General features: G+C 41.5%; 1 protein-coding gene across 1 annotated transcript in view; it reads right to left on the reverse strand.

Annotated features, from left to right (window-relative positions):
* Positions 1–24132, reverse strand: part of dgki (diacylglycerol kinase, iota) — a 107561-nt gene that overhangs the window by 4050 nt on the left and 79379 nt on the right. The window contains exons 14-33 of the mRNA XM_085375704.1: positions 19559–19684; positions 19190–19268; positions 18805–18860; positions 17827–17889; positions 15484–15557; positions 13823–13934; positions 13664–13750; positions 11843–11955; positions 10946–11008; positions 9021–9121; positions 8258–8337; positions 7916–7960; positions 7422–7491; positions 6138–6178; positions 5896–6020; positions 4610–4635; positions 3162–3199; positions 1619–1739; positions 885–921; positions 537–636 (exon numbers count right to left, since the gene is read on the reverse strand). Coding sequence (XP_085231830.1) covers positions 537–636; positions 885–921; positions 1619–1739; positions 3162–3199; positions 4610–4635; positions 5896–6020; positions 6138–6178; positions 7422–7491; positions 7916–7960; positions 8258–8337; positions 9021–9121; positions 10946–11008; positions 11843–11955; positions 13664–13750; positions 13823–13934; positions 15484–15557; positions 17827–17889; positions 18805–18860; positions 19190–19268; positions 19559–19684 — 1557 coding nt within the window. The remainder of the gene's footprint in view (positions 1–536; positions 637–884; positions 922–1618; positions 1740–3161; positions 3200–4609; positions 4636–5895; positions 6021–6137; positions 6179–7421; positions 7492–7915; positions 7961–8257; positions 8338–9020; positions 9122–10945; positions 11009–11842; positions 11956–13663; positions 13751–13822; positions 13935–15483; positions 15558–17826; positions 17890–18804; positions 18861–19189; positions 19269–19558; positions 19685–24132) is intronic.

Below are 24132 nucleotides of genomic sequence, written 5' to 3' on the forward strand. Positions count from 1 at the left end.
TAATTCTGCAACAAGTTTTTGCTTGTAAGGATTTTTTAAGGTATTTTTGGTGCTTTAAACAAAATAACTGTGGTGTAAAATGCCCCTTAAAGCCTCTAAAACCTAAAGAAAGTCAGTGAACGCGAGAAACTAAAGAAGCTTTTAATCTTTAAACATGTTTTCAGGTCACAACTGTCCTGGGGAACTTTGCCTCTTTTATTGCAGCCAGTATCGACTGACTTACCTCTTCTTTGCCTGAAAATATAAATGACAATCACACACTTCCCCTCAGGACAAAGATGTGATGCACTGATCTGTTTGGTAAAGCCTGTTTTTTTATTGCCATACTTCCTGTTCTTTAAGCTTTTGGTATCAGCTGCTGGCCGATTCCTTTTTCACAGTGAGAGTGACACACCCTGGAAGCCACAAAACCTTTCACTGTAAATCATTTGCGTGATTCATCGGGACTTACGGGAATTGTATGTGCAGCTGTTTAAAGTTGTGTAGAAAAGCGCTATATAAGAACCAGTCCATTTACCATTTAAACATCTGTTTACCTGGAAGTTGGTCTTCTCTAGTGACGCCCCGCCCTCGACCAGTAGTCGACACACTGCGTGCTGCTTCCCTGATGCTGCTTTGTGCAATGCAGTGTCACCTCTAGACGCGCACACACACACGCACACACACACACATTCTGGTGATCAGATACAACTCATATATAAAGCTAAAGATCATAGATAAAGCAGTAACGTCACTGTGGTCAGACTGTTCTATACCACACTACACTACAGGATTGAGTTGTCTGCACTCAGGTTCTCACACAATCACTACGTGTGAATTTTAAACAAATATAAAATACACATGAATGATACATTTCCCTTCAGAGAAAACGAAACAGAAAGTACTTCTCTGTGTCTGTTAAATCCAGAAGAACCTTGGAGCCTGAGGAGGGAGAAACAGGAAGCGTGAGCAGTGATCTGAACGTACAAATGCTGTTAAACAAGCCAGAAGGTCCAAATCCTCTTTAGTCCATGTTTTCCTGCCCTCAGAACAGTCTTCCACTTTGCCTCAGTGTTTCTGGATCATTTCACATCCAGTATTTATTTTTGGCCTTTGCACACAGAGATTTGTCCAATTTTTTTCAGTCTTCTGATGATATCTTGTACTGTAGATGATGCGATATTCGACATCTTTGTAATTTTACATTCAAGAACATGTTTTTCAAATTGTTCCACAATTTCTACATGCAGGTCTTGTGCACAGGTTCACCAATCTGCACCTCATTACTCTCTGAGAAGCTCTTTTTATACCCAATCATCACATTGTTGATGTTCCTCCACTTGTTTCTTTTTCAGCTTTTTTTTGCCCTCTTCCCAACTTGTTGGAGACATTTTGCTGCAATTAAATTCAAAGTAAGACAAGAGTTTTCATGAAATACTAAAACGTGTCAGTATGAACATTGGATATTGTGAATATCCAGAACTGCTGTTGTGACACTGAGTTGTACACAGTTGTGGGATTTTAACCCTAAACAACCTGAGTCTTTCAGTTTTGTGACTGACTGAAAGTAGATCCAGGAGGCTGTTGGAGACTTTCGTTTACAGTAACACAGATATTTATTTAACATGCACTTTCTCACCTTGCTGCAGTATGTAGCGGACCAGGTCTGCGTGTCCGCTCTGAGCAGCTAAATGCAACGCCGAACAACCCCCAGAGTCTCGGACCAACAAATTGACGCCTCGATCCACACACTGTGAGAGCTGCAGAGGCCGACAGGAAGACACGATTTCAAGATTTTCAACATCAACCAGGATTCTTAAAAACAGGAACAAAGAAAGAGCAAATCTTTCTTGATAGAAAAACCTGATTGTTCTTTCTTGATAAAAGCACTGAAAATCTATTTCTATATGTTATTTCATTTATCTTTTTAGACCCCAATTCTTTTTTCATCCTCCACTTTCCAAAAACACATTCAGCTAACAGCTCTTTGGTAATCACCTTGTTGTTGTTTGTCAAAGAACAACAAGGTGATTACTAAGATGTTAGCTTTGGTATTCTTCAAGAGAAATTAAATTAAGTGGGTTTTTTGTGACAAAGTGCCTAAGGATAATTTTTAAACTTGCTACCTTGAGAGGACGCCTTCTCTGTGTAACACAAGAGTGGTTAATGATCCTACTGTCTGGGAATCAGGGTAAAGCAGCTTCAGCTAACAACTGTCTCGCTCCTATCCCGGTGGACCCACGTGTCTTTCTTTTAGTTTTGTTTATCTGTCGCAACACCCCACATCTTAATCACAGGAGACGTGAGACGCAAGCAATAACAGGTGACAAAAACAGGAGATAAAGACACAGATTTGTTGTTGGTCCACAAAAATCAGAACTCTTCCCCTCTGTTTTTGTTGACATAAAAGGCCAAAATACACCCATAGATGTGGGCATTCCACTGCTATCACTTTTAGTTTTCTTTCATTTACTGTATCCGAATAAGTCCTCTCATTAACCATCTGCTATAGTGCCCCTTCCATTTCTGTCCTGGACTATGAGCCAGGCCACAACCAGTTTAAAACATTTTCTCGTGATCTTGCAAACATCAATAATCTGTTTTTTGGGGAGTTTTTTACTTCTAGTTTTTCCTGACTCTACTCATTTCTAGTTGCATACTTCAATTCTTTGACACAACCAGAGTTACTTTTGTTTTGCTTTTTGTTTTTGTTGTTATCAGTTCTTGAAACAGCCCCTTAGCTCATCCTCTGTCTGGAACAACCTGTTTTAGTTCCTCCCACTTTAAGCCAAGTTTCATTGCCCCATGAAGGATGTCTGGTCTGATACAGAACCAAGAGAGGGAAAAACCGTCACATGTACACATGACAGAAACAAGAAACTGTGGGATTTCCTCCCTTTATTAGGTGTTACTGTCATGGCTGACAGGGAACTTTGTAAGAATGCCTGTAGTATGAGTCACAGCATGCATGTAATTAAAAAAAAAGGATCCTGTGGTGTTTGGAGTGATGCATAATTTAACCTTTTCATGACTTAAGAAACTGCTGAGTCTTTGTTGATCGGCTGGGCAAAGGGAATTTTACTGTTGTGCAACATTAAACCACAAAAACTAATTCTGCAGTGGCTAACACACAGGCTAGTAACAGGTCATCCTCAGGCCGTGACAGAGTAGATGTGAATTACCGTGGAGAGGTCCCCAGAACTTGCAGCTGTCAGCAGAGCTGTGAACACACAAACACAAAGCAGTCACTTTCTTCATCTTTTCTGCAGCTGTCTCTGTGCTCAAACACTGTTTACAGCAGAAAAACAATGCAGGGATCTTTTTCTCAGTAACAGATAATTAAGGTGACCTAATGTTTGAAGGGAGCATCAGCCTGAGTCTTTCCACAGGGCTCTATTTTAACTTTGCTCCACTTTCTTACAAAGGTGAAGGCTGAGGTGTTTTTTCCACACAGGAGAAATATTCCTCTTGTCTCGAGGCATCGTGCTGCTCTGAACAGCCCAACTAGAAACTAGAAACACTTAATGACAGCATTAATCTCAGGGAAACTAAAACTCCAGCACTTAATGTGTGTCTGGAGCATTTACGGATGAGGATTTCATAGTCAGCGACTGACCGTCGGAGCTGCTTTTAGGAAAATAATTAAATAAATGTGTTAAAAGCAATACATTTCGGTCCAAGCAAGGCGCTTCTAAAATCATAAATCGGCACAAGTAGAAAAAAAGCAGCAGAACTGGAAGCACAAGGAACAACCGGTTCTCTGGGAGAACTGGGGAGTCCCGGGAATATGGATGACTGATGATGTGACTCTGTAAACAGGCCTCGCAAACACCGTTCCACAGTGTGTTCAGAAGTGTGAACACACTGAAGAAAGCAAATCAATTTACCAAAGACAGAAACCTGTAAAGAAAAGTCCTAAACTGCCCATCTCCATATGAAAATGGAAAAAGTTTGCTCAGTCTTATTTTTCAGAAAGAAAACAAAAGCAAATGAGGAAACTGTATCTGTCCGAGAAGCGTTTTACTTTTAGTTTCTAAAGTTGAGACACGCACTAATCTATGACTCATATCAAAGGTCAACCCGTGACTTCCACCTGACAACTCACAACCAGCTGATGTTTACGGTTTACATTCACCGCATTACATTTAATCAAATCAGGCAAATATTTACCCTCATACTCTGAATATTACAACTTACAGGCACGCCAAACACTTTACATTTAATGTGCCCTTTTGTACCAGGTAAGTACAGGAGAGTAATTAGAGGGCTGGAAAACTCCTTAAAATATGACAAAATTACAGAAGGAATCAAAGCAGGAAGATGAGCCTGGCTTAGACGTTGCTTCTGTTTAAAAAACAAAACAAAAAACATCAATATACACCAGTTACCAGGGAGTTTTTCCTTCCCACAGTCGCCTGCCATCTGATTGCTGGACTTTACTCTCCATAAAGCACTTTAAGGACATTTTTATTGTATTTTTGTTATATATAAATAACTAGAAATGAATTTATACAACAAAGTTTAACCTTGCCTGTTGTGTTTTTGGAGAAATCTCTTACTTTCAGGCTCCTTAAAAAGTTAAACTTTAATATTGTGACACTGACTGTGTGTCTGTGCGTGCGTGTGATACCTTGTTCGTCTGATGTCAACGGAGCGCTGCAAACAGAAAACAAAGACAGCGTTAATAGGATATGTAGATAACACTTTTCCAGTGCTTACACAATGTTAGTATCACGTAACCGTGGAAACCTTCATATTCTCATCAGATAGAAGTGATCTTTGAGCAGATGCAAGTGCAAAGTTATGGCCACATCTGTTAATTATAAATGTTGAAGAGAAATGATCTGATGTTCAGCCTCAAACACACGTTTGCTTTAGTTTTGATGTCCCATCTGAGCGGGCTTCTTCCTCTAAGCAATAATTCAAAGATGTGTGTCTGTGAAGAGTTATGAATGCGCTCCATCCTTTCACCTAAACATGGTCACTTCTGGCTCCACAGAAAACAGTGTGGCGGCAGCTAAAACGCAGGGGTGACGCTGCGGTGGCTACGTGTGATGTCACTTGCCCTCTTTCAGATGCATCAGGGGGATCTGCCTCGCCTGGGAGCAGAAAGACGTTGCTTCTCCCAAATCGCTCGCTGCTTCATTATGAATAAACGTTTTCTCATTTGCATTTTAGGTATGGAAACTATTTGATACCCAGGATAAGAAAGGTGATCACACAGTAGGTAAAACGAAACGTTCATGTGGAGCGTGAACTTCTCAGAGATAGTTTTCTCTGTAATCCTTCTTTTGTCTACTCTGTCCAGAGGTGAGGGGAGCAGATAAAATGCACAGGGCCGTGCCGGCTGCATCATATACAATGACACGATTCACTCGCATCACGCAATGTCAGTTCTGCCGTTTGAACCCATCCACCTCAGCATCCACCTCCAAGGGATAGTCACTCTTCACTGCCCATTTTTCTATTAGCAGGTCAGAGAATAGATGCTAAACTCTGCCTGCATTCAGCTGCTCACTGACTGAACAGCTCTGAAGACCAAGACAGAAGATGATCCTAGAGGCTCGAGCACTGCACTCCAAAACACTTGGGAGGGAGAAAACTTCTCCACAAAGTGCGTGCATGGAGTTTTCTGGTTCAGATATCTTCAAACAACAAACAAACAAACAAACAAAAAACAAACAAACAGATGGTGTCTCCTAAATTTCCTTTTTTTAATTCAATATGTATCTGGGAAAACATGACATAATTCTCACCTGCTACGTTTTTCTGATCACACCAGGTGTAAAAACGCATGCAAACATTGCTTAATAATTGTTCATGTCATTCATATATTTATTTAATTGAGGTGCATGAATGACCACCGTACAGAAGAGGCTCCTGACCTCAGTGAGTCACCTCTATCTGCTGACTTACCCGGCAGTGGGCTCCACCACCAGATCAGGCATCCCCGCGGACGAGCCCTGGCTCACCACTGGAGCTTCGTGGTCCAGGATGAACACTTCATCCTGACAGATTTCTGTCACGAAATGCAGATGCTCCTAAAACAAAACCCCCAAACCCCCAGAGAACCAGGAAAGAAAGAAGGAACGTGAGGAAGAAAATGCACCTGGAAACAAGCTTTGTGAATTCTGAAGCAGCAGGAGAGTCAAAAATACCTGAGCCTTGTCGATGCGATAGAAGCGGTCGGCTGACGTGGCTGCAGAGAAGGAACACGCAGTTACGCGACATAAAACGTCTGTAAAGCTGCATTCATCAAAATCTCTGCAGGGTTTTATGATACCCAAATAATCTTTTATGATTTTAGAAAAAGCTTCAACGACTTTCATTTTTATCGAGTTATAAATTTAGTTTATAACTCAAGTCCAAGACAATAATAATAAACCTTTTTTGTGCTACTTGTGGCTTTTGAAACTTGAAACTTTTGACGCCCCCCTGTGGGAATTCTTTGCAAGTTAGCAAACATTACACATTCAGCCTGGGATCAACTAATACTAGACTTGTAGTCAAGACCGCCTAAACCAAGACCAAGATAATACCAAGACAGACCAGGTGGAGACCAAGACAAAGTTGAGACGGAGACTAAAAAGTCTTTAAACTGCAGCCAGATGCTGCTTCGTTTACGGGTGTCAGGCACATTTATGTGTTTTTGCGATGCACTCACACAGCCCACCTCCCCGCTGTCTACTGTCTCACTCACTTACTGAGAGGACAGACACACGCTCCACTTCACTGTCGCGTCTCTCACCCTCTCTGTTTTCACATAATGATGTTATGCTACATCCTTGCATGTGATTGGCCGCATTATGGAGGGAATGGACCATAGCTGAGCCACTGTGTGAGAGCTGAGCAGCGAAAGGAAATTAAGTGAGGAACCGGCTCTCGCTCAATGGGAGTCGACTCTTCTGATTCACTACAAAGCACTCTCTAAGCACGGCTCTTAGAGCTCATAATCTTAATTGTTGTATCACCTGCTGTGGCGCCCCCTTGTGTCAAGTGAGCCAATACAAGCAGCTTTTGAAGGAATTTGTGACCTTTGTTCTTAAAAAGCACAAAATAAATAAACTTTACCCTACTTTCAGGACTGGAGTCTGAATACATTACTGTGTTTGACACTTTACTAAAGGATGTGATGGATAACTGACTAGTTTGGTGACTAGTTGAAGGCTTTAAGAAGCTATGTGTACGGTTTACAGACATAAATAATTCTGTAACAGCATCTTAGTAGAAATTTAACTCTCAAGGAGGGAAGAAAAAGTAAGGTTTTAAAATGCTTTGAGTCAAAGTCTGCAAGCTGGTGACCCTATACATGCAGTTTTTGTGTTTTGGGGACCACTAAAATTAAACTTAATTTAATTAACTGCCACAACAGGTGCATGAAGATGTTACCGAGATCCTTCTAGAAGGACTCTGATCCAGTTTAAGGTGTTTCAGTCACTCACAATCCAAGAAGCTCCAGTTGGGAGACAGTCTGCTGGTTGAACTGGTCCGGGGGACACCTCTGCTTTCATCCTGGAGGCAAAGAGACAAATGTTGTGATCGTCGCCATTTTTTATTGAACAATGAACTGAATGTAACAGGGTTCAATCAGGAGATTAATCAGAGTAAGGACGAAGCAAAAGACAGAACACGTGAGAAAGACAAAAGTGCTGTTTACGAGTGTTTTGTAGCGTGGCAGAGATGAGCAAGACAATAAGACAGCATGTAGTGCATCTCTTTTGTTGTTTTTAGGGATTTTACCACTCTAAGGGTTACTACAAGGATTTGAGAGTGGGTGCCAGCCTGTAACAGATAAAGTTAGTTTATATTATTTAGCTATTATTTAGCCAAATGCTTATGGGCTGCCAGCCACCTAAAAATGTTAAACTCTTAGATGACTGTCCAAATGTTTCAGTGTTTCTCAACCCTCACAGAAAGACACCCCAAAGTCATATACCTGGTAGTGCACTCTGTGGCCAGTAGATGGTGCCTGGTGTAAATCCTAGCAAGCACACAGCAGACAGGTTTCAAGGTTAACAAAGAGCCAGAAGCATTTACACAAAAAACATCAACAGCTTCTACACATTTTACATTCAGTCACATGAGACAGACAGCTAAAGAGCACCTCTGCGTTCCTGGCAGTGCCGGTCATTCATCCATCTATAAATAACTGAGAAAGGAGCAGCGACGCTGCTGCGTGGATCATGAAATAATGATGAAGAGGAGGAAACAGGAGAAAAGGAGAACAAGGGAGGCAATTAAAGTGATAATGATGATGGTGGTAAAGCTAGAGACTTGCCTCTTGTAATCTGTCAATATAAAGTCTGCAGGTCTCCAGGTCACAGTCCCCCCTCACCACCACTATGCCAACAGGGATGGCTGAGAAAAAACAAAACAAAACACAGACACATGTTAGAGCTTTAGGGTAATTATAGTAAAGATTTATCAACACATGGTATCCACAGCTGATCACCTACACTAAGAAAAATTTTTTTCTGCACTAGAAATCTTCAGAAATATGTTTAAATATGAAAACGTGGTGCCAGGCTGCAGAAACGTAAATGTTGGACACAGTCGGGTCCAAAATACTAGTTTTATTTGTCTGTCACATGAGTCAAAGGTTTGTTACTTTATAAACCACTAAAACATATTTTTTTTTGTCATGTGTTTTTTGTCATGTGTCATGGTACAAAACCAGCCTGTATGGAAAGTTTCCTCCTTCATTACCAAAACTCATCCATTTGCTCGTTGTAAAGCTTAAAGTTATGTTTCGTGTATCCTGTTGCTGCCTTTTGGAATTTATTTTTAATGGTTTATTTGACAAACAGTGTGACTTACAGTACTTACGCTAATTTAGTCTTAAGATGTAATTCAGCCTTAGTGGAATTCTTAGCAATAACAAACAGGTTAGCAGGTATCTGCTAGCTATATGTGTGTCATAAAGTTGGTTTGGCTAAAAACAAATGAGCTACAAAATTCTGCAGCTGGTGACCCACAATTTATACAAAAAGTCAGATTAAAGCTGATTTCTTTTTTAATTTAAGAGACACAGAGAGCCTTACATATGTCTCGTAGCCGCTCCTTGTCATACTGCAGCCTGTCGTACTCCTGGAGGCTGATCCGGTTCACTCGAAGACGCAGACGATCTGGAACTGCGTGAGGACTGGAAAAAGCACACACACACACGTGCATGTACATGCACACACGCACAGATCAGACATGCCCGAGCAGACAATGAGAAAGGCATACAGATGCATACATGCACGCACAGACACAACTGGACACAACGCAAAACAGATCTGAGCTTTTATTTAAATATAAATATAACTGAGTGTCTGCACACCTGAATGAGTGGCAGCTCGATCAGAGGAGAAAACTACGTAAAAACAAACAAACAACTGAGCTGAACTCCTGCACTTCATTATTGACGATGTTTTGGTCCGTCTGACTTTCAGTGAAAGTGATCTCATGCTGAGATGCTGCCCACGTACCTGACGAAGGCTGGACAGACCAAAACACTGGAATTGAATAAATATTTCAGCAGTAAGCAGCACAGTGGAGTTCAGCTCAGCTGCTTTTACCTGATATTTAATTCCTCCTCTGTCTTCTTTCGTTCATGTGAAAACAGATCTATGAGCTCTGACATATAAAAGACATCTGCACAGGTGTTTGAGAATCATACGTCCACAGAGCCTCAAAAGCTCTAACTCAATAATCTTACCTGCAAAGGGACAGAAAGCGTTTGAAATTACAACAGTTACATGACTCTTGTTACTCAGAGCACAACATTAAGACACTTTACAGGGTCTGGACGTCAAGCGAGAGGCTCGGTTCAGGTAAAGGTAAAGGGACTACAGCGAGGGAAACATTAAGACAAAAGACAGAAGCACACTGAGGAGTGGACAGGCTTTTATCTGCATGCTGCCACGCGCTCTTTCTCTCTCTGCCGCTCTCTTCCAGCCTGTGTAACACAAACACCAACAGCCAGCACGACACAGCAGGGTTTGACCAATACAGCTATTTGAGCATTTCAAATCTGGGGTTCTCAAAATGGGGTTCATGGACCCTCACAGCCAACACGTCCAACAGGAAAAATCTGGGCTTATAAAATAAGGACATTACGACTCCTGTCTGTTACGTCTCACAGGTTGCTGTCTTTCTGATTAGCCACCGCTGCTAACGAGCACAGAGGAACATTAGTCAGGGTGTCCTTGGATAACCGTCTCCTCTCTATGAGGTGCCTGCACCTAAAACCCCAAAAAGCGCCACTTTAAATGAGTTGGGAATCCTAATGCAGAGCCTCTTTCAATGTTGGGACTTTGTCCTGATTTGCCCTTCCTCGCATTAAACATGCAGCAGGAGACAGCCCACGTCAGACTCTTCCTCGCTCCTGGAAATACTCTGCTTGGTTCAGGTGAGGGTACTGCCTGAGTTCAGCATGCAGGAGGCTCACTCGTGGTGAATGTACCGGTCATTACCCGTGAGTTTGTACTAAAGTGTTTGCAGGTTAAAGAGCGTGTCATGTTTGAAAGGCCTGGTTGGACATTTACGTTTCTTCATCAGTGCGATTGCTATTAAGGCTTTTTTTAAACACAACTTTCAAGGAAATATCACTTTCTCTTGTATCATGATTAGGGTGAGGACTTAAGATTGGGTGGGGCCCGTGGGATTTTCTCATTTTAAAATGGGTCGCAGCTTTTCTGCTTCATCCTTTTGTTCAGTAGCCAAAGCTTTGACTGAGCACCACCTCCAATACTACAAATAAAAACTGTTAAATGAACAAATAAAGTCAAATATTTTATAATTTGCTATCATTAAAATCATCATAACTGACCACAAAAAGCTGGGAAGATGCCAACTGCTGATTTTGTCATGTCAAATATTGGTCAAAGCCTGATGGATCAATAAAGACACAACGCTGTCAACACATTTACTCACACGGACACAAACATCCATCCATCCGGTCACAGAGGGCTCAGGTACTTACACAGAGAAGGAGTCGGGGGGAGCAGAGAGGCGGCGCAGATCAGCTGCACACACCTTCTGAATACTACGGCCGTACACACGCGCACACACACACACACACACACACACACACACACACACACACACACACACACACACACACACACACAGAAGAGAGGAGGAACGTATGACGGGGGAGATGAGGGGTGGAAAAAGAGAAAATGACGAGGAGGGGAAAGGAAATGAAAAAAAGAGGAGGGGAAGGAGACAAGGTAAAGAAAAGAAAAGAAATAATTAAAGATCACACCGGCGTGTGTGTTGGAGGAATGAAGAAGTGAATATGAAGGAAGACAAAAGAAGAAGAAGAAGAAGAAGAACAGGAGGAACAGACGGAGAAAAGCCCAGAGGTAAGTGGACAAACATTGATAGCACAGTAGCAGTACAGACAGTCGATAAGTTCTGCTACAGAAAGTCATCACCCTCTATTCTTCCTGCTCTCACATGCACACAGTTACTGTAGCTGACACGGTTTAAAATACACACAGATAAAGACAGAGATATACATGAAGAGATATTAGTGCTACGGGGATGGAGGAGGGTTAGTAGTCTCGTGATTCTCTTTGTGCAGGAGGAAATCACAAGGCAGCACTGCCACTCCTGAAACAGATCAATAAGCATCTCCTGTTCACAGGAAACTGCCAGTGTCACGTGTCAGCGTGTCACCCATGCTCTTGTTTGGATTAATTTGATTACACGTCCCTCCTTTGACTTGGTCTGGCGTGCTGTACGGAGATGTGGGAGACTGACGAGTGAATGTCAGCTCCTGCTAAACAGACTGTGTGACTCATTCAGATTTTTTACAACGCTGCTGGCCTAGCTCCTCCATCTGTACGAGCGCGCACGTGTGTGTGTGACTCACTCGTTGAGCAGGGGCACAGAGGTGCGTCTCTTGCTCTTCTGGACCATGTTGGCCTGATTTCGAAGAGAGATGCGGAGAGTGGATGGAGCCAGTCGGCATGGCTCGCCGTCCACCTGAACAGAAAGACACGCTGAGGTCATGTTTTAAAAGTCAAACCAATGACTTCATAGTATTTGCTTCTTTTAGGCTTACATCAGCAGCATATAAATCCGAAAATCAGCCAAGAAGCTACTTGCACTCACAAACAGTTTAAAAGACGGACGTCTTAAACCTGCATTCTTTCTAAGGACCAGCAGAGGGTGACTCTTGTTTGGAAAGAGACCTCCACTTCTATAAAATGAAAACGGCCCTCAACTCACTTGCTCTGTGACCTCAGTAAACACTTCCCTGATGACTTTATATGAGCTCAACCTTCTTTTTCTTTTTTTAAATGGTCATTATTGGGGTCATTTTACCCAAAACAGATTGTTTGAAGGTTTGGTTGGGCTCTTGGAGATGTTTTGAGCCGTCTTCAATTTAGTAATAGCTTGTGTAATGTTTATTTGACCTGGCCTGATAAAAAGAAATGTCAGGTTAAATAAATCTCACAAACCGCAGCACAGTATAGCGGACTCTACTAGAGCGGCATTGCACGATTCAGCTCAAAATAATCCTTCTTTATCTCACACTGAGCCCCTGCTCATCACAAACAGAGGGTTTTAACAGCTCTCATCTCTGTCTCCTATCTGAGCTTTTGATCAGAGTCACTGCAGAAAAGAGGCCGCACACAAACATCTGGCTCACTTTTGTCTGTTTGTCATTAAATATCACAAATAAAATTAAATATATAGCCAATTTTAATACACTCGCACTTCTCATTGCATTTACTGCAGCTGAATGACTTCATCATTTCTGCATGACTGTTACTTTAAACAATGCAGTACTCTACACTACCCCGAGAGGTTCTCATGTACCCATCTGAGAAAAACTGTTTAACCCTTTTCTTGTTTCTCAACGTTGTTGCTTCTCTGTTTATATTACAGCCAGCACTATAGTTACGTTTTAAATATCATTAATAGATATGATTAAATAATAATGAAATAAAGAATGAATAATGAAATATTGTCCCCTGCAGAGTTACTCAGAGCTAAACGAAGAATTGAATCAAATATTTAAGAGAGAAAAATTAAAAATCAGTCAGTCATCTCAAAGGTTTGTCAAACTGTGAGGTGCATCACCAGAAACATACGGAATTTAAAAAGGTTGATCTTCATGCTGGGAAACAGGACTGACTGTGCTGAAATTAATTTCACCTGAAGTCAATTGTTTTTAATTGTTACTGATCAATTAAACATGTGAGATGGGGAAGTGGGAACTTTATCCAGGTTTTTGTACCAGAGGAAGTCTTAGAAGCACGGACCTAAAGTTTGCTGTCACGTACCATTTCAATTTCAAAGTTTTTATTAATTAATGTTTTTAATACAAGCTAAACTAGGTATATTAAATTTAATTGTTTATCTATTACTTAATTACTTTAATGCAGCATAAACAGTTTTGGTGGTGAAGGGTCTTTATCAAAAGGAAAAGCCGTAAGACTTCTTCACATTTTCCAAAGCTGTCCAGTGGGCCAGATTGGAGTATTTGCTGGGTCGATTCTGGCCCCCGGGCCTTATGTTAGACACTCCTAAATAAAACTGTACATTTACTACAACAGTTTGTGTTTATTCTGAGGAATTCTACGTGTTTGTTGTTTTCTTATACTCTGATTATTCTCTAGCTGCTCTTGCTTTGAATCCTGCAGGTATGAGGTTGTTATATTACACTCTGTCACTCTAATATTACCTGAACAGGTACAGTCTTGTAGGTAGTGAGGATGACCTCTCTGCACTGGTGAAGTCTCTCTCCGTGACCTCCAACCTGCAGCGCTGCCTAGTGGACAACAGAGACGTTTTCAGATGTGGTTTTCTCTTCGTTGCGCTGCTTCTTTTTTGAAATTCTTACCAGCGAGGCCATGGTGAAGCCGATAACCTCGATGCAGCCGTCGTCATGCCGCTGAGGTTCAAAGTCTCGATGGTCTCCCGTGTTTCCCCATGGCATGGTGCCGGCACAGTATCTGCACACGTGTTAACACAATCATGCAACAACAGAGTCTCAAAAACACCTTAAATGTCATTTGGGCTCCCCCTGTGGCGTCCTGTTGATGACACGCTCACTGCTGATGTTTTTTAGCAAAGGTTAAACTCAAATATCAAATCAGGTGCTTTTCTGGCTGATTCATCTTTCTCCAGTGACGGCGCAGACTTTCCTCTGACCGAACAGGTATGAAATTTGTTTTTATTGACTGAGGAGTATTTTAACTCCAGGCTGCGTGGGAGGACTGAAGTCAACAGCTTCAGCGAGCATAAAACCTGAATTACACCTCCTGCCTCTACCTTCAGCCCACTTCAAGAATTTAATTAGTCAGGTAGTCACAAGAGAGTTGTGGTGTCTCACAGTTTTCTAGATGCTATTTAACATGCTTTGTCACACACTGAATTGTTAGACAGAAATTAAAACTTACAGATGCCCCATTATTTACACGTTTTTCAATAACAGTGAACTTTTTTTCTTTGGTTTTTATTTATTCTTAGCAGAGCAAATACCAAGAAATTCACAAAGAAGCAACACAGCAACACTGTTTTCAAAAAGACTGACTGAGCCACAGATCACAAAACTGCTACTAAATTCACCAATGACTGACTGATGACGCTCGGAGTCTGTCCGCCGTGAATTTCTTCGAAAAAAAGAAAATAGCCAGACCTCTGCTGGGAAGGAAAAGCTCTCAAATCTGTCTGGTTCACAAAAGGCATCGAGACAGAACTGACACTGCAGCAGCACTGAGTGACGGTAAAATAAGTACCGCCCCCTCACAGATGTTCAAAGACACAACACATCTATGTCACAGCTTTAGCTGCCTTAATTCTTCATGCCACAGACTCAACAACGTCCTGGAAACATCCATGTTGGCATGATAGCATCACACAGTTGCTCCACATTTGTGGACTGCACATCCATGATGAGAATTTCCTGTTCCACCACTACTAAAGGTGCTCTGTTGGACTGAGATGGGACTGTGGAGTCCATCTGTGTGCAGGTTCAATAAACCAGTTTGACACCATGTGTCATCCTGCTGGAAGCAACCATCGGAGGATGAGTAGGAATCAGCGTGGTCAGCAACAAGACTTGGGTAGGCTAATAAGGGTCACAAAGAATGGAAAAAATCCTCCACACCATTACACCCCCACCCCTTTGTGTTGAAGCCATTTACCCTTCATTCTAATTTGTGTTGTACAGTTATTTCATTTTTAACCTTAATTTATATTTTATTCCTTCCTAGTTAAATTTACCCTTTTTAATTTTTCATATTTATTTCCTATCTTATTCATAGCCTTTTCCTTTTTTGTTTTCTTTAGGTCACGAGCAGTTGTCCAAGCATTTCACTACATATCGTACTGTGTATGACTGTGTACGTGACAAATAAAATTTGAATTTGAATTTGAATTTGAAGCTATGAAGCTAATCAATAATATTCAGAAACCTAGACAGTGCCTGACTAAGTTCAGGTCAAGAAATTCCTGGGAACCATCGATTTGCGCCATCATGGCCACTCCATGATCACCTACCTGGGAATGTTTAGAAACACTATGCACTGGAACTTCAGCTCCTGGATCTTGGGAGTGAGATCTGTGCCATCACACTGTGAAACACATGGAAAGAGAAACATTGAGCCAACGTTTCACAGAATGTGCGCCACATATTTGCAGTATAACAACTTATTTTCACTCTCAGAACGTTTGTTTTGCTTTTAAATGTCATTTCAAGCGTCGCTCGCCGTTCTCAGCTTTTACTCTCAGTTTCACTGTCCTCACTCTCGGTCCAACCCGCCCCCACGTTCTGATTAATCAGGTCAAGGGTCACGCCACACTCAGCTCCCTGCAGGATGCCGTTAATGATTTATTGCTGCAACCACGTAAGATGTGCCATTTTCTAAATGTACAAACCATTTCTGGGTCAGATTTTTCATATTCAATTATCTATTTTCCACCAGGAAAGTTTCTAAATCAAAGCATAATTAAAGGATAAGTCCAGTCAAATTCAATATGCTTCTATAAATAAATCCAAGGAAAAGACCAAAACCAACAGAAAGCCTCAGCGCTGCGCATCCGAAGCTTGAGCTCATTCCTCTGTGCCACACAGCTCCATTATTCTCACAGAAACTATATAAAACACATCAGCGTTAACACCTCTAACAAGTTCCTGCATTACAATGAACGAGGGCACTGTAAATCTGCTGATGCTGCTATAAATACTCACAGCAACAACAAATTAGCAGCTGAAAACAATCCCAAACAAACAGTTTTTCCTCCTGTGTTACTAATATTTGTTCAAAACTGCAGCGCCAAGATTGTTTTAAGGAAACGACTGAGTCTTTTTTTCTTTCTTTCTTTGAATGACGGGATATATTTATTATCCAAAGCAGCAGGAAACAAGAAGCTTGAGGATGAGAGTCAGCATCAGAGTAGGGAAGTCGGAAAATGTTCCGAGACGATCAAAAAACTGTTTGTGTTTTGCTGCTCTGGCATGAAATTTCAACAGATGCTGCTCTCGGGGCATCACTGACACTGAAGACACAGTAAACAATCCTGTAATTTAGTTATGTTCTACTCAGTCCAAGATAGTTACAGGGTTTGTTAACTGGGAAAAAAAAATCAAAGGGACCGTTCACCACCAAATCAAGTCAAATCAATCAGATGTGCTATTTCACACATATGAGTTCCCAACAGGAAATTTGCAGGGCGCCCTCTGGTGGACAAACTTTGCAACATCAACACTCATAACAAGGCTGAAGGGTGTTTCTTTCATTTCTTTTTTACTTTTTTAGTTATGGTTAATCAGCCATCACAAGAGACAATACCTATATATCAATAGCTAATATTGACAAATTACTAATATAAGGGCAATCGAAAATCAATATTTCATATAAGCAACTTTATTCTTCAACACAGCCTGAACTTTCTGGGGCTGCTTTCTTGTACTTTCTTTAAGTAGTCTTGAGGAATAGTTCTCCGGACTTCTTGAAAGACATTCAAAGCTCGTCTTTGGATGTTTTTTCTGCCTGTAGATGATCCCACACTGCTTCAGTAACGTTGAGGTCCGAGCTCCGGGGAGGCCAATCCATGACTGTGTGTTTCATCCAGGAATGATTTTACTGCATTGACATTGTATTTGGGATCAATGTCATACCTAAAAAAATTAAGCCAGCCTGTCCAGGGTGGACATTACATGCTGGATCAAAATCTGATAGTACTTATCTGCATTCCTAATTCCATAAGATTTTCCAAGATATCCAACACTACTGCCTGAAATACAGCCCCCAACCAAGACACAGCCTCTGCCATGCTTTACAGATAGCTGTAGATACTGTTGTACCCCTCTCCTGCATTCCTCTGTAGATGTTAATGTTGACTTGAACCTACAGCTGATATCGTCCAAGCCTGCTCCAGTTAGCACAGAGCAGAGGGCGCAGCGCACTCTGGACAGGTCACCAGTCCATCACAGGGCTAACATGAAGAGAGAGACAACAAACCAGAAATCTGCTCTGCACCACATACTGGATCACCCCTGAGATGGGGTGAACTGTCCCTTTAAATATGCTCATTTTATCTCTGGGCATTTTTCTTTTTTTAAGGAATTTTTCAATTAACCAATGAAATCGTCATTAGAAATGTTAATAAAAAACTGTTGGTGCTCTAACCCTGGGGTAGATGTCAGTGTTCAGGGTCAGTGAATGAGCAGCGCGGTGGTTCTTGTAAGACTTTAATGAAGGACACTTCAGCACGGCGGCCGTTAAAAGAGAAGCAGAGGGCGGGATTTTAATCACCGACCTGCTGCCCAAACATGTCGACACAGAAAACGATACAGGCGGAGAGCGAGAGAGAAGACGGAGAGAGTGTGTTAACACTCACCACCACTCTGACGTGCTTGGACAAATCCCTGGAGCTCCTCTGGAGGAAATCTGAGAACGCAGCCTGCACACACACACACACACACACACACGCACACACATACACACACACACACACACACAGAGAGAGAATGGGGCCCAATCAAACAGAATTACAGTTCATTACATTTCCCTCATTAAAAAGAGATAACTCCGTGACACGCTTCCGCTCCAACTCCCACCCATCACTTCTCCCTTCCAACTCACATCCTTCACAGAGAATTTGCTCATTCCAAATAGCTCCAAATTTAAAAATTCTTGTTTAAGAATTTTTATTTCAATCGGGGAGGTTCAGAAGCTAGAGCTGCACGAAGTTGGAAAAATGCTGGATTAATTAACAATAGATCAAAGATCAAAACAGCGTGCTATGACCTCGGCTCACTACAGATCAGTAAAATTACTGGATTACAGGAAAATTACCCAAAAATCATCTGGCAAAGGTATGCGGTCGATGTGAATGGCTGCATTAAAAATAGATAAGTCTGAAAAATGTTTTAATTCATGAAACATTTGCACAGATTTTACGTGCTGGTGTGTAAAGGCCCTCAGAGTGAACGCTAGACTGACTCCCTGCACCGTCAGGTGGCACAACCTGGTACTGCTCAAAAGTACAGCCTGGTCCTCGTTCAACTTCACCTGAAATCTGCTCAGTGTACAGAGGCTTGGGATATAAAGTCAAAGCAGATGTTTCTTTACATTCTGTAGCTTTTACTTTCTTTTGAAAAACAGCTGAGATATTCTCTTTGCCTCCATGTGTATTTACTCTGAGTGATTTTTTTGCGGCACCTCATTCTCGCTTATTTAAACCAGACTTCTTCCTGCTCATCCTAACATGTGTCTGTGTGTCAGACAGACAGTGACTGGGAGGAAGAGTTTCGGCTCCAAAGGTTTGTGTGTCTGTGGATGTGTGAGCAGAAAGAAAGTCATCGGGGACACTCACTCCTGCATAGAACATCTTGTTGCGGAAGCGACTGTTAAACTTTTCTGGGTTGGCCTCTGGAAAGACACAATTAGAGAGGCAGAGAGAAAGAAGGAGAATACATTAAAGATGCGACAAAGACCGTGGGATTACAAATGTGAAAACTCACGCAGAGCGGTGCAGAGTAACACGGAGAGACTGACTCATTTGTGCATGCCTGAATGTGTGAATCTGATTCAGTATCCTTTGTAAATTTTTCATTCTGCTCATCTTTCTCTTCTTTTTTTTTAACAAAAGCAGAAAATGATCTATTAACTAGGGAGAGGAGGACCTAATGGAACATGAATAGAGTTGACACAAGGTGAAAATTTAAAAAAAGACTGATATTAAAATAGCTTTCACACACCTCTGGACTCGTGGAACTCCAGGGTGACGTGCGCGTCGAAGCCAAGGCTGAAGTAGTTGTTGAACACGTTCAAGGGCAGCTGAGGATGCAGGAAAAACACTGAAGTGGGCCTCTTTGCATAAATATAATGTAATTTATTCACATAGGCAGCTCAGATCCTCTTTGAGCATAAACTCTGACCATTTAGCTACTGATACTCATCCAAATTCACACTTTTTGGTAAAGCCCAACTCTTTAAACCCACGGTATAGATATTAACAAGCAAAAACCTCAGAGGCTGAAAAATAAAGCACCAAAACTGCCCTATCTTTATTCCAACAGTGTACCTAATATGGAACGCACACATCCTAACTTCCAGCACAAACTGACCTTCTGTGTGCCCTCCTCTGGCTGGGCAGAGCTCTTTTCTACTAAGAGGTTCCACCTGTCCAGCTGCACCACCGAACCGTCCTCCACATGACACAAAACCTTGGACACTGGTTCATCCGTGTAGCCCTGCAGGGAGGATAGCAAACACAAGACAGAGGCAAATTTAACTACCCAACATCTACACAGTCATCCGTGCAAAAGGGTTTTAATGTTACATTTAATATGCATCTGTGCAAAGTGAGGATAAATACACACTGCAGAACATCTAAACTATTTGAGTAAGTGAAAATAGGACAAAGATGACATGTTGTAACGCAAACGTTTAATAAAGTGAGATTTTCTTTTTAACTGAATGCTAGCAATGAATATTAATAAAATGCTGGAAAGGTTGTGTAAAGGTTGTGTAGGTTGCTACAAAATGACCCGGTGAAGCATCTGATAACCTTTTAGGTTAAATGGAAACTTAACTGGGTATAAAAAGAGGACCTCAGAGCTGCTCGATCTATCAGAGAGGCCCAGCCTCTTTAATAACAGGGCAGAATCCAGCATTCATGACAATATGGGAGAGCATTAGAGCATATGGAAGGGGTTGACCTTCACATCTGTAAAGACCCATCAGTGCTGAATGAAAAATTGTGGAGCCATTTTCAGGGAAGTGTTTTTTTTTATATCATTTAGCTAAAAATAAAACTTTACAGTACGACACCAGGTATCAGCTACCTGCAATGCAGTCTAGAGATCCCTCCCCATGTGCTTCAACCCCCACTCACACCCCGCTTCATGTTACCTCAATAGGTCACAATGTCTCACATAGTGGTTTACCCTTAATCCCTGGTGATGATTTAAGACCCTAGTCTTTGTTCACACTTTGGCTCATGTGACAACTCTCATGATCAGTAGCAGGTCAACAAACAAAGGGGAGAAGTCCCACTAGGGGTTAAATATCTCTCAAGACGACTATGACTTGGATGACTGAGAACCTATACAAACATGATAGTTTAAAACCCACTGGGTCATTGGTAAACCATCTAGGGTTCAGTCTTAATTTCACTGACCAATAATTTTCATCGCAGTTTTTTCCCCCCCTCACAAAACATGAGAATAACTAAACGAAAACTAACGGACGAAAACTGATGAAACATAGCGACACTTTCATCAACAACTATAAACAAAATATTCAGAGAGATAAGATCCAATCAGAACTAATTAAGTTGTGCAGAAAGGCGGGACGATTTAGGAAATGATCCAATCAGAATGAAGGTTAGACCTGACAAATGGCATCCGTACAACCAGCTCCCCTGTTTCTCATGAAAACGACAACACTTGGAAGGATTTCAAAATAAGACTTTGTAAACCTTGTGGAGCACCTCTGCTCTGTAAAGACATAACAACCCTTTTCACTTTAGTCAATGAATCAACTTTTGAATTTGGCTCCTATAATCTTAATAATAAAACTACAAGTCGAATAAAACTAAAAGTATTTAGATGTCTAAATTATGACTAAAACTAAATCAAATATTGCAGTAAAAATTAATTCTGCTAGAGTTTGGTTAACACCATGTAAGAGTAACTTCTAGTAAAAAATAAATAAATAATAATAATAGCAAATAATTGTAAGAACTGTAAGAATGTTGTAAGAACTGCCAGTTCTGGAGGATTTGTTAGCTGTTTGTAAATCAGTCTAAATGCTGTGATATACACACAGCTTTACTCATTGAGTTCAGGCAATAAAAAAATATATATATATATTAAAAAAAAGGAGTAGAAATTTTGAGAATCACATTTAAGGAATGTGCACAGCAGCTAAAAACAGACTGGGATGCAGAGAAGAACGAGAGAGAAAGTGGACAGTGGAAGACTGAAGAAGAGGCTAAGGCTGTTTCTTGTCGCTCCATTCCTCTTTCATCTCCTTGCTAACAAGAACACCACGCGCAAGAAAACACACTAAGTAATAAAAGAGAGGAGCAGACAGGAACAGCATGCGATGATTGGATTTCAGTGAGCGATGATTGAGGTTTCATTACTGCCACTATAACCATAACCTTTAAGAGCATCAAACACAACCACATGATGCACGTCCACGGATTTCACAATCTCTGCAGGTCGATCCCTCTCATGTACAGTTTTCTGTCTTCGTTTGCTTTTATTTTCTCCCTCCTTTTGGACAAATAAAGGAAACAAGACAAAAGACAACACACACACATATAAGGAGAAAACAATCTGATGGTAGTAGCGCTCATCAGCAGGGCCTCTTAGCTGCTGACACACACACAGTCAGGTTTCAACTTACATTAACTTAATTTAACCAAAACCTACACAATCTAAAACCTAACCTTTGACCCAACAGGTTATTAACACTCAAATCAAGTCATTTGCATGGAGGAAACGATCGTTTGTGTGTCCAAAACAAGTCCGCACCATTTATGTCCCCGCAATGTAAGTACTAACAAGGACACACACTCAGCAGGAGAGCTCACACTCAAACAGCAAGTCACAGGGACAGTCACACTCACGCAGCGAGAGGTGGAACAGATACGGCGGTGAGTAACACAACCGAGTGTCAGAGAGATGAGAGAGAGATCAGGACAGAAGAAGGAAAGAGACATAAGCAATATAAAATAGCAGGAAGAGGGAGAAATAAGGGTGAGAGAGAAAGGGAAGGGAAGGGAAGGAAAGGAAAAACAAGCGATAGGAGGAAAGATGAGCAAAACAGAAGAGAAGAATGAAGGAGGAGAGAAAAAAGTGGAAAGAAATGGAAAGAAAGCTAATGCAAACTAAATGAGAAGAGAGCAAGATGATGAGGGAAGGTCCAGCAAATGGGGGGAAAAATAAATGAAAAGGGAAGAAAATATGAGGAAAGTAGAGAATGGAAAGACAAGGACAATATAGAGGACAGGAAATAGATATATTTTATTTATCTTTCAATATAGACTGAAAGAAAAAGAGGCGAGAAGAAAGAAAGGAGCAAGAAGGAGAGGGAACAGCAGTAAAGGAAAGACAGCAGGATGAAGAAGGAAGGTCCAGAAAATGAAAGAAAAATTAAATGAAAACAAAAGAAGTTGGAGAAAGTTGGGAAAAAGAGGAAAGGTAGGAAATGAAAAAAAAAAAACTCTAAAGAAAGCGCAAAAGGGAAAGTCAAAGGAAGAAAAGAGGATGAAAGAGTGAGAACAAGGAATGGAGCAAGGAGAAGAGCAGTGAGGGCAAGGAAAGGAAAGGAAAGGAAAGGAAAGGAGATGCACCAACAGTTAAAAAAAAGGATAAGAAATGAGAACTCAGAGGAATGGAGAGGAAATGGAAATAGACAAAGTGGATAAAATGCCTGCAGTCAGAAATACTTGATGAAATAGAGGACAAAAAGGATAGAGCAATTAGACTAATTAATCACATGGCAGATAAGAATTTCCACTCAGGGCCGTCTTCGCTCCAAGCGTGTATCTCTGTACGTATCGGGAATGTTTTATCATTGCTTTCACTGCTGCTCCATCCGGAGCTGCTGAAGTCATTCGCGTGTCCTTGCTTCATCGTTCAGCTCGGTGCAGGGCTGAGACGGCACAGTTCATTACACTCAGTGATACTGAACTACAAGGTCCATCCTTACTGTCACATATACAGTGGGGCAAAAAAGTATTTAGTCAGCCACCGATTGTGCAAGTTCCCCCACCTAAAATGATGACAGAGGTCAGTAATCTGCACCAGAGATACACTTCAACTGTGAGAGACAGAATGTGAAAAAAAAAAATCCATGAATCCACATGGTAGGATTTGTAAAGAATTTATTCGTGAATCAGGGTGGAAAATAAGTATTTGGTCAATAACAAAAATACAACTCAATACTTTGTAACATAACCTTTGTTGGCAATAACAGAGGTCAAACGTTTACTATAGGTCTTTACCAGGTTTGCACACACAGTAGCTGGTATTTTGGCCCATTCCTCCATGCAGATCTTCTCGAGAGCAGTGATGTTTTGGGGCTGTCGCCGAGCAACACGGACTTTCAACTCCCGCCACAGATTTTCTATGGGGTTGAGGTCTGGAGACTGGCTAGGCCACTCCAGGACTTTCAAATGCTTCTTACGGAGCCACTCCTTTGTTGCCCGGGCGGTGTGTTTTGGATCATTGTCATGTTGGAAGACCCAGCCTCGTTTCATCTTCAAAGTTCTCACTGATGGAAGGAGGTTTTGGCTCAAAATCTCACGATACATGGCCCCATTCATTCTGTCCTTAACACGGATCAGTCGTCCTGTCCCCTTGGCAGAAAAACAGCCCCATAGCATGATGTTTCCACCCCCATGCTTCACAGTAGGTATGGTGTTCTTGGGATGCAACTCAGTATTCTTCTTCCTCCAAACACGACGAGTTGAGTTTATACCAAAAGTTCTACTTTGGTTTCATCTGACCACATGACATTCTCCCAATCCTCTGCTGTATCATCCATGTGCTCTCTGGCAAACTTCAGACGGGCCTGGACATGCACTGGCTTCAGCAGCGGAACACGTCTGGCACTGCGGGATTTGATTCCCTGGCGTTGTAGTGTGTTACTGATGGTGACCTTTGTTACTTTGGTCCCAGCTCTC

Source organism: Diplotaxodon limnothrissa, linkage group LG17 (assembly GCF_057381915.1).
Source record: "Diplotaxodon limnothrissa isolate DT_005_m linkage group LG17, D_limnothrissa_male_GT1.1, whole genome shotgun sequence".
Classification (NCBI taxonomy): Eukaryota; Metazoa; Chordata; class Actinopteri; order Cichliformes; family Cichlidae; genus Diplotaxodon; species Diplotaxodon limnothrissa.